General features: G+C 39.9%; 1 protein-coding gene across 2 annotated transcripts in view; it reads left to right on the top strand.

Annotated features, from left to right (window-relative positions):
* The first annotated feature begins 6,607 nt into the window (after positions 1-6,607).
* Positions 6,608-11,586, top strand: part of LOC125899430 (calcium-binding mitochondrial carrier protein Aralar1-like) — a 30,650-nt gene continuing 25,671 nt past the window's right edge. Inside the window, exons 1-3 of one of the 2 annotated variants that reach the window (XM_049593741.1) lie at positions 6,608-6,866; positions 7,320-7,373; positions 10,365-10,507. In XM_049593741.1, coding sequence (XP_049449698.1) covers positions 6,855-6,866; positions 7,320-7,373; positions 10,365-10,507 — 209 coding nt within the window. In that variant the 5' untranslated portion in view covers positions 6,608-6,854. Of the gene's footprint in view, positions 6,867-6,898; positions 7,058-7,319; positions 7,374-10,364; positions 10,508-11,586 lie in introns of those variants that run through there. The other variant, XM_049593742.1, reaches the window with a different exon arrangement.

Below are 11,586 nucleotides of genomic sequence, written 5' to 3'. Positions count from 1 at the left end.
ATCAACATTATCACACTGTTAGCACTGTTAGTTGAAATATCAACATGTTAAATGGATTAAATAGGCTTTACAATCTCTCTCTGGATTCTTGAATTGATTCACTAACATGGCTCTGATAAAGAAAAACATTAGAACTAGACAAATATTGGCGTTTCTATCAAGGCTGGGCAATATATATTGATTACTGTGATATAAAACTACTTATTGTTTTAGTTTTTGGATGTAATATTGTAAGTGTTGTCTTTTCCTGCTTTTAAAGCCTACATTACAGTGAAGTGATGTAATTTTCAGAACTTACCAGACTGTTCTAGCTGTTCTATCATGTGCCATTACCAACTTAGTCATTATATCCACATTGCTGATGATTATTTATCAAAAATGTCATTGTGTAAGTATTCTGTGACAGCACCAATAGTCAACCCTACAATATTGCAGCAATATTAATATTGAGGTATCTGGTCAAAAATATTGTGCTATTTGATTTTCTCCATATTGCTCAGCCATATTTTCTATCATCTTCAAACACATCATCATCATCATCAAACACAAACCAACTAAGCCACTTAACATTAATGCTTCCAGTTATGGCCCCCTTGCTACTGTGTAAAAAAAATCTGCCTATATATTAAAACAAGTTAGCAGCTGTGCTACATATGTAAGCCTAGCTTCATTTAATGTCATAACTCAGACATTATATAATTGGTAATACAAGTTAATGCTAACTATAATACTCTGTGTGGGAGACCAAAGTTCTTAACTAAAATGTCTTTTTTAAAAATATCTGTCAAAAGTTCTCCACTATAACCATGAAATGTCTACATGGAACATATCTGCCAAATGATCACCACCAGTGTTTTTTTTTTCTTTCTTTTTCTGGTAACTAACACATCATTAAAGGATTTTAATGGTTGTGCTGTAGAGCTCAACCAGTTTTGCACTGACCAGGCAAAGTTTGATTCAAGTTTTGCAAGCACTGACACGTTTGTTTATTTATCACTATAAAATGTCACACTCTTTACATATCTTGATCACAATTCTTTAATAATCACATTCAATGGACTCTTCAAAATTTTCCAATATCACTATCAGACTTAAAATTCCATTCATAGTTTGGCTTTATCATGTTTGGGCATCAAATAACCCTTAAGGCAAGGGGCATATTAGGTTTATTTATTTAGTACACATTAACATAAATGGTGCAAGGAGGGAATGGAGCCCAATGGGCTTGTACAAGAGTTCCACCCCTTTCAATAATCACAATCAATTCAGATTTATAAGGCTAACAAATAAACTTTGAAAAATAAGGAGACGAAGCACAGAAATATTCAATATTAAATGGAAAGAAAAAAGAAAAAAAAAGATATTGTGGTCACAGAAAGACAAAATATCATCATCATATCAGTAAAAGGTTTAGTTAAGCTGCAGATAAGTTTGGTGCCTAAAGTACAGAATAACAAATTTGAGTGACATTTTATTTGTCAATTTGTTGTATTGTGTTTGCTTTATGCAGAAGAGTACAACTACTACAGTGAAAATCATTTTTTGCTGAGTCAGGGTGATCATTTGTTAGGTTTAAATGAGTGAAATGAGTTTGTTTTGTTACACAAATGTGGGCTAAACAACATATTTTGGATACAATCCCCACCTCATTTGCACAAGTTAGTGAGAGTAAAGAAACTTTTCATTCAGACAGTGGTTAGGTTAGACTACTGGGACATCTCGATAAAATAAACAGAAATTGACTCTCCAGGGGAAAGTGCAATTGTGAACAACCCTCTGTGCCCGGGTAATGCTGTGCTATCATCCCGGCCTCAGCTATTCTGTCCTCCAGGTGCATCAGTGAATGACCTACCCAGTCATGTTTAAGCCACTGTAATTTTACCTCTGCCACACTGTCAGCACTAGATTATCCCTTTTCTGAACAATACCATACCTTTTACGACCCTTAGGCAACAAATTGTGACTGCATGGAGGCAAAACATGCTGCTTGATCTCTGAACTTCAAACTACAGTCGTTTGGACTTTTTTTCTCTCTCTCTTCAAATACAGGGAATGAGACTATCCCACAACAGAGGAAGGAAACACAGTGTTGCTGTGTTTGGTGCAGTCAGTCATCTGGTGGACGCGTTCTACAAAATTCAGGAGTGTTTGTCTGAATTGGCTCCATCAGTGGCATGGATGTGTCACATGCAGGTAAGCAGCAGTAGCTCAGGTGTTGGAGCGCTTTGGCCATTTATTATATGGTTGGTGGTTTTGAATGTTGTGTAATGAGAGGAGAGTGACTCAACACAGAGAAGAAAAGACACCACTGTCACTTCCACATTTCACAGGTGAGCCCATGATGTGGTCAGATTAAGTAAGTGTTGCAGGGTTAAAAGTAACAGCCAAAATTTGTAAACAGAGAAAGTAACAAACTACACTGACTCATCGCGTCATGCACATTTAGTATTTTGTACTTTGAGACTGTCTCAAACAGAAATATGGTGCATTAAAGTCCACTACATTCATCTGATAGCTGTAATAAACAGATTATGGGGTTACTTACAAAAGTCAGCTCATAAATCATAAGTCAGTCCTGGCAGTCTTGTTGGGCCTCATGTGGCCTGTGACTAGATCACTATATTGAAGTTTCACATTTGGATGCTTGAGTTCATCCTTAATATTTCAGTCCAGGTAAAATTGGCAACACCCAAGAAGTCAGTGCTTACCTCTGTGATGTGATATGGCATTGGGAAAGTGAACAGTTAACAGTGAGGCTGATATCATTAAAGGGCCAGTGTGTAAAATGGGTTGAAAACAGTGACATCAGTGGTCAAATTCTAGATTGCAGGGCTCACTCGGTCACCCCTCCCATCAGGTAAATGACCGCGGCCTCGTAGGGACAAAAAGCCTTGCGCATGAGTTTTTCAGGAGTAGGTCTATCTAGCGACGAAGTCAATGTTTATTTAGAAATCTAAACCATGTTATGATATTGTAATGAATCCTTCACGAGCAGGAGACCAGAGGAGCGTTCGGGAAAAAGGCCCGTTTATTTGAGCACTCCAGAAACTCCGGTAACACTCCACTCCGTCCCAAACTCTGACTCTTCTAGCGTAACAGACACACTTCATAACTTTACACACATACTCGTTGACCATACTGAGTGGGGACCCCCCCTCCCCTCTCTGCTCCACCAATCTCCAGCCTGCACACTGACTGACAGCGTAGCCGCTAAACAGGGCTCAGCTGTTTATTTAGCCTAGCAATATCTCTGGACTATAGTAGCTGCAATGGATGACTTTGAATGCGTTTCTTGTAGCGGACACAGACCCAGAGCCATACCTGTTTGAGCCGGAGCATACAGATGAGGAACTCCATGTGTTTGATGCTGAGCGGGCGAGAAGAGAGGCTGAATGCACAGAATGGGATTCGATGCTACTGCTACCATCGTTGGGGAGATATATCATCAGGAGGAAAAGTGCCGCAGAGAGTGCATCACAAGGAGTGAAGTTGCGTCTTCTTTTCCTCGCAGATGACGGTTGGGGTTCATTCTCTCCTGTTGCGTGGTAAGTGTGGTCCATTCGCAAACTTTATAACTAAAAAAACTTTTCACTACTCTCTATCGACGAACTACTAACACTCTCTGCTGTTTCCTCCTCCTTCTTCCGTCCTTCCGCTGTCTTCGTTGGTTCATTTATACACGCGAAACGCATTCTCTGGCTGGCTGGATTGTCCACTCGGTGTGCCGTACATACATGGCGGCGCAAGATGGCGACCTCTCTAAAGCAAGGCCCTTGCTATATATATATATATATAAAAGCATAATTATAAGGCTACGAAAACCAAACAAATTTTATTTTATAGCGATCATACACTTGTATAAACATATTAATGGGTAGAATATTCAGATTCAGATTCAGATTGACAATAAACCATGCCAAATATTACACACTGGCCCTTTAAGATAAAGTAATCCTGGATTACGCTGCACAGTCTCCTGTGAGTCCCCTGTGGTTGTAGTGGCAATTTGAATCCTGCAGGGAATGGCGTACCCCGCCACTTAAATTGAAACCTACTATATGAGTAACAGGCTGTTATTGAAAAAATGTGAACCATGTAGTATAAAAACAGAGTCTGAGTTAATGAAATTCCTCCAACTTTAGTACAATTTAAAACCTTTTAATTTAAAATACTGCTGGCCTGACCCAGCAAAACTAATTTTCAACATATTTTGTGCCCACAACAAAATGAGAGGAACAGAACAGAGCTCAAAAAGAGCCATTTTTAGCTTTTTTTTTTTTTTTTTTTTTTTGTCTGGAGCTGCAATACATATTTGTGCTTTATAATAAAGATAGCACAGCCTGTTAGGTCTTAATTAGCCTGTCAGTATTACTCATAGTTGTAAATGAGCATTCATTAATATGTTTTAGCACGAGGTGGCTACTCTGCAGTGGACTATTTATGATTATTTTGTACTTAAACATTGCAGTGTTGGCGGCGAAAGCAAAAAAATCTGTCCACTCTCTATTAGGTTCTCTGTTTTCATTCATTCATTCATTCATTCATCTTCTAACCGCTTCATCCTCTTGAGGGTCGCGGGGGGCTGGAGCCTATCCCAGCTGACATCGGGCGAGAGGCAGGGTACATCCTGGACAGGTTGCCAGACTATCGCAGGGCTGACACATAGAGACAAACAACCATTCACGCTCACATTCACACCTACGGACAATTTAGAGTTATCAGTTAACCTAGTCCCCAGTCTGCATGTCTTTGGACTGTGGGAGGAAGCCGGAGTGCCCGGAGAGAACCCACGCTGACACAGGGAGAACATGCAAACTCCGCACAGAAGGGCTCCCACACCCGGGATCGAGCCGGCAACCCTCTTGCTGTGAGGCGACAGCGCTAACCACCACACCACTGTGCCGCCCGGTTCTTTGTTTTCCTCTGAGAATTTTTCTTTTTTGGATTTGGAAACTATAGCTAGCCTAGCGAGGGAGACTCCACCGCTAACTAGCCACCGCTATTTAGGTCACCAAAATTTAGGAGAAGGGACCAGATCATAGACGTAGGATGCACACTTTAGTTGAGAAAGTATTAAAACTCTTTTTTTTTGAGTGTATAGGTTACACCTTTTAACAACTGGAAAATGTAAGAATCACTTTTGGTCAACAGCAATGAAAAAATAAAATTAAAATGTTAAAAACATAAGTTATTCATTTTGATGTAATTTTTTGTAAAAGCCGCATAGAGCCACTGGAGAGGGGCTCAAGAGCCGCATGTGGTTCTTGCCTACCCCTGCTTTAGACTCAGTTTGACACATTAAAAAAACAGACTTGCTACTGCACTTGGACTAAACACAAATGACTTTTGGTGTCACTTGGACTTTAGCCTTTTGACTTGAAAATACTTGACACCTTCCTCCTCACCCAAATATTTAAAAGTATGTTATTTAAAAAGTGTGCCACGAATCAAGCCATTTCCTGTCATTTTCTGAATCAACATTAACACTACTAATTCCCATTAAATTGACACTTATATTCCCAGATCCACTTTGTTTGAACCAATCCGACCACATCCAGTCAAGCTGCAGGAGGAAAAACCATGAACAACTAACATTATGTTGCTGAGTGCCAGTTGTTAAAAGTGATGCAATCATTTTGTTCCTATAGAAAAACTACTGGGTGGTTAACACAAAATGAACTGCAAAATGAATAACACAGACAACTTCCAACAAAGCTGTTTTAACAAATAAAAACAGCTTTTAAAAAGCATGCATTATTTCTGTAAATTTATTGTATTGTTACTCTGTTGTTAAAATTGGTATTACATTTGGTGAGAACTTGTTTAGGGACTTGGAGCTTAAGCGCAAAGACTTGAGACTTACTAATGCATTGCTAAATATGGATGTGGTCACACCTCTGGAGCAATGTGATTTAATTATACAAAAAATAAATAAATAAATGAACCCTATTTTAAGGGATGACACATATTTTGGTTGTAGTGTTGAACTAACTTGTCTATTGAACTGCTGGTCAGACAATACAAGCAATCTGAAGACGTCAGTTATGACTATGGCAGCTTATTGTCCTTGGGACCGGTTATGGACTCATATCAAAATGAAAGATAAGCCAACATAATTATCAACTTGCTCTGTGATTATGTGACCCTGTAAAGTGATGTATGAGGACATATATATGTGACATGGTTTTGTTCATTAGTTTGTTTTCTTCTCTTTCTTGCTAGACTTATTTGTTAATTTTTCATCATGTACTGGACCCTCATATTTTAAAAAATACCCGCCTTGTATTTTAATAATAATAATAATAATAATAAAGTTTCATTATTTTGTGAAATTTTATGGACAAAAAAAAAATCTCTTACAGAAAAAACATGTGTTCATGTTCAATCATGTGTCATTTTCTTCTGTAAGGGGTGGGGAAATAAATCTGATGGAAATATGATCTGCAGCTCCATTAAACAGTTCGTTTCCTGAAGCTAAATATAATAGTGGCTTTTTAAAAGTTAAACTTTTTTTTTACCATGACATCACTCATCACACATTCAGTGTACACATCCTGTGCACTGCATATTCTGCTGTCCTGGTTATTGTCTGCAGGCACACTGATCAGTGTCCTCGTCTGACCCGTGCAGAGAGGAAACGCTGTACACTTCTCCTGACCAACGCCTCTCTGTCTGGAGCTCGTCTCCCGGCGGCTCCTCGGCCGTCACGCCGCCCTGCTGCAAACACAGCGGGACAATAACACGGCTAAATACGTATTTGGTGTCTCAGACCTCGGCGGTCCTCCTGTCATGCCCGCTGCCATCCTCCTGCCCAGCGCCTGCGCTAGTCCACTGCAGCTGACGTCACACCCAGCATGGCGGTCAAGGTGACTCCGTCAATATTTCTTATCAGATATTAATTTTAAAAAGCAGTAAAGCGGCGGTCGGACGCGGAGGACAGCATGTCTGTGCGGACGCGTGGTTTTAAAGCTCTTGTCTTAAACGCAGCGGAGTCCCCCATGCGTGTATTTCTGCATCTTTGCATAGGCTCATCTCTGCCGGCCTCGCAGGGACAACTGTAATTTATTTCCTCTGTTGCATTTGTGTTTGAGAGATGTACCCTGAAGCGGATTTACTTGCGCTTTTTTGACATGCAGAGTGTTGTTGTTGTTACAGTCGTATGTGATCGATCCTAAAAATCAAAGCTAAACAGTGGGCAGCCTGAACTTCAGATTTATCACCAGATTGAACATATGGCATAGTGTCCTGTAACTGTTGACACCACTGTGATGATCTGACTCTGGGTTTTCTTTATAGAATATCCAACTTGTGTGTTATAGGTGCAAGAAACAAAAAGAGCCAACCCCAATGACTTGAAGACAATTTTTCTGAAGGTAAGACTGTCACTCACAGACACCAAACACACTTGGAGCTTTCACCAACACTGCAACAACACAGTTACATACAGAAAGTGTGTGTTATAAGTCTACTAACATGTTGCAGTCAGTGAGTAGTTTCTGTCTGCTGTCCATTGGGATAGAAAGTTCAGTAAAGGTCACACACATACTTCGACTAATTTTGGATCTGCTTCAACAGAGGGCCCCCCCCCTCGCTTTGACTTCACGTGCGTTTTGATCTTTAGCATGTCATTGGATTTCTCATCTTGCTCTGTCCGCTACCCGTCAAAGAAACAAATCCCTGCCATTACTGTGTAGTCTTGTTTGCACACATGTCGTGTTTGGAGTGTAAACTTGTTCCTGAAAGTGGTGACTCTGTTTAATGTGCAAGTCGCCTTATGGTCCTTCCACATCTCTTGACTTCACTATAAGAGGGCGTCTTAATTTGTAATGCATATTCAGGTGGAAGAGTTAATTACTGGAAGCTCATTCTGACTGCCTGTATAATTTGATTAAGAACTACTTGAGGCCCACTGTGAGGGTAAATGGATACACAATCATGTGATGGAGTAATGTGGCAATAAATTGCTTGGAATTAATATTTTCACTTAAAACATTAATTCAGCAGAGTGCATTGAATTGTAGCCCTGAGAACACTTGGCGTGAAGGTCTCCTCCCACACTCTTTCTCTGTTTATCTCATGCTCTCTCTATCTGGGCTTGGCTCGCACCCATGAGCGTGGCCTTTCTGTTGCCAGTTCATGTGGCGCTTGTGTTCCCGGAGCTATCTCTGTTCCAACTTGAAACCCAACCCAGGCTCTATAAATGACCTTACGTCTTAAAGCCCAACTGAGATTTCAGGTTTAGCACAGCGCTGTGTTGGCTGTGCATGTTTTTGACTCAGTCGAGTGAAACACAGTCGCAACACAACGCTTGCAAGTTAATTGTTATTGATTGAGGGATTGCCATGGTGTGTTATGTATTTATCAATTCCAATTTGGTTTGGGTGTCATGACAGTATGTGAGACGACTGAAATTTGTTCCCTGTCAGATATGTTGCTGTACAGTTTATATGGAGGTGTCCCTTTAAGACAGGAGCTACGGTGTCTGGGTGTTTCAGGTCATCACAAATCAGTGAGCAGGTCACCTTCATATTAGACTCATAGGATTTTTATATTAAAGGAACAGTTCACCCCCAAATCAAAAAATCTGTATTTTATTTCTTACCTGTAGTGCTGTTAATCAGTCTAGATTGTCTTGGTGTGAGTTTCAGAGTGTTGGAGCTAATCTGCCTTCTTTCTAATATAATGGAAGACACTCAGCTTGTGGTGCTTAAAGTGCCAAAATATGCATTAGAAAAACTCAACAGCAATGTCCTGTTACAGAAATCATGACTGGGTTGATCAAGATAATCCACAGATCTTGTTGTGAGCAGTTTCATGTTGGAACTAATTTCTTTATACTGAACTACACCTGCTGTATCACCGTGCAGAAAGAAGCGTCCATCTACTCATGGATGAGAGGCTCATTTTTGTGACAGCATGAGATGTAAACATTAATAATGTCCTCAACAGCTGAGCTGTAACGTTACCTAGCTCAGTGAAACTCTTGAAATCCTCTTTGCTTCAGGAGGACCAGCACGGTTATCTGGTTGGCAGGTTTATGTCAGTAGTAAGAAAATAGTTCCCTAATGAAACTGTACACATCAAAGTCTGCAGATTATTTTGAGTAACTGGGTCATGATTTCTGGAAAGACACACTGCTTTTAAGTTTTACGTATGTATTTTTTGGCGCTTTGGGCACCACAAGCTGAGTGCCATCTAGTACAATTATATTAGAGAGAAGGCAGACATCTCAATGGCCAATATCTCCAACACTCCTGCACCTCACACCAAAATAATCTAGACTTAATAACTGTGCACAGGTGAGAGGAAGAATATGTATTTTTGATTTTGGGGTGAGCTGTCCCTTTAATGTGATAAAGCACCTTGGCATTTAAATAACTTAATTAGCTGAAAAAGAATCACTCCTATATGCTAACTGTATCCATAAACAGATAATTTCCTAAAAAATGTAGTATCTCAATGTATCTCTATCCGTATTACCCCCAAATTTTTTGGTAGTGTTGGCCTAAAGGTCAGAGGAGTGGTCTTGTGATCAGTAGGCCCCGGTTTAACCCCCTTGTTGACAGGTTTTTATGTGTGGAAAAACTTAAAAAGCAAGATTTGCTCATGCCAGAGGTGCCCTCCAACAAGACCCTGAACCCTAAATTGCTCCAGTGGAGCCAGCAGATTGTACTGGGCAGCTTCCAGGTGCGACTGTGTGTAACTGTATGATTCTGAACAAGGTGTTCCTGAAAAAGATAGCCTGGCTCTGAGCAGTAATCCTCTGAATAAATAAAAGTTAATACACTGTTATACACTGTTCTCCCATCATCAAAACAATAAACATGTAATGTAATGCAGGACATATTTATTAAAGTGTACGACACAGCTTGCACCATCAATATTGTGTGTCTTATATGTTTTTCAATGTAGTTGTGTCACTCTGTTTGTTAATGAGATGTATATGATCAGATTGAATGCAAGGACACATGTATCTCTCTTCAATAGAGCCACAGAATGACAATGCTGTGAAAGACACTGACGCTTGTCAATACATGTTATCATGATAGGATGCAGAAAGCATTGCATAAATTTAAAACACTGTGTCGTGCCAGTAAACTGAGACCCATATGTGCTGGTATAGAAACACAAACACTTCATTATCACAAAGAAAAGAGATACCATTCGAGAGAGCTGCAGTAAAAACAGACTTGTTGATTTATCACCTATGGGTTGTTTTTCCTTTCTCTTTGCATTCAGTGCTCCACATCATTTACTTTCTTATGCACACAATGGAAATTCTACCCTATGGATTTCTCATCTAAATCCTCGTATGTTACGAGACGTCCACGTTGTTTACAGCTCTGTCTGTGTCTCCCATGCAGTATGCCAGCGTGGTGGAGGATGGGGAGCATTACATGACTCCTAGGGACTTTGTACAGAGTTACCTGGGTCTGCATGCACAGCCACAGTACAATCCCAAAACTGTGGACCTGATAGCTGGAGTGGCTGACACTACTAAAGATGGGTGAGTGCCTACAGTGGTGTAAGCAAAGCTCTGTGGAAGTCCTCTGTCAACTCAGAGGTGTGTTAATACATGTTTATGTCTGTATTTCCTCAACAAATGTTTTGTAGAACTCATTTTGAAAATTTCTGGGTCAAGATTTACTTGCGCTTAAATTCTCAGTGTCGGCTATAATAAATTGTTTTGGTCTAAAATAGCCTCTTGGTGTTTCTTTGTACATTGACTGTGATATTTCTTAATTTCATTTGGTAAACGACATGATTTTTCCATAATCCTGGTATTTCTGCAACAGCCGCTGTTACGTCAGTGTATATAAAAGTAAATATTACTTGTCTTAGTGTGTCGTCCTGAGAGCAATGTAGGAACCAAGTGAAACTGGAATTTGCAGATTACATGCTGTCATTACAATACTGCAGTACGTGAATTAGCTTTATTACAGAAGATGACAGCGTGTCAGTCTTAACTAATGTGCGTTGTTAGCTGTTATGTGAGCGTGATGTTGTGTTTAATGAACTGACATTATGTCGTCACTGTTGATTCCTGAACTTGTGTCACAAATTCCTGTACATTTTATGGCACCAATAATCTGGTGCTTTTGCCAGACTGTAAAATCTCATTCACCCCCTTAACTTCCATCAATTTAGAACCATATAAATTTAGCTTTTAAGGATATTTACCACAAAACAAACTATGTACCCCATCTGGATGTCAAATGATCAAGCAGCAATTAACCTTTAATGCCACTTTGACACCTTTAATCTGTGTATAATCTTCCCAGTGTCCCACCTGTTGCACTCTGTTGATTTAATATTCTTCAGATTCACTGGAGCTCTGTGCCACCAACGTGTGTAGCATGCGCCAAAGAAGCTGTTAATGATTTATCTCAATGATGTTTGCAGAGTAAATATGTGTCTTATCAGTCAGTTTTACACCTGCAGCTGATCAATTTAAAATCCACTGATAAGATAAGACAAAATATATCTGACGCACCTGATCCTGCCTTCAGATGTATTCACCTTTACTTAGAGCACAAAGCAGCAGTTGGACCTCCACTGTGTCTCATGAGCAGCTAAAAAATGGAA

Source organism: Epinephelus fuscoguttatus, linkage group LG13, assembly GCF_011397635.1.
Source record: "Epinephelus fuscoguttatus linkage group LG13, E.fuscoguttatus.final_Chr_v1".
NCBI lineage: Eukaryota > Metazoa > Chordata > Actinopteri > Perciformes > Serranidae > Epinephelus > Epinephelus fuscoguttatus.
The sequence above is the reverse complement of the archived record's forward strand: the minus strand, read 5'-3'. Positions and strand labels throughout refer to the sequence as shown.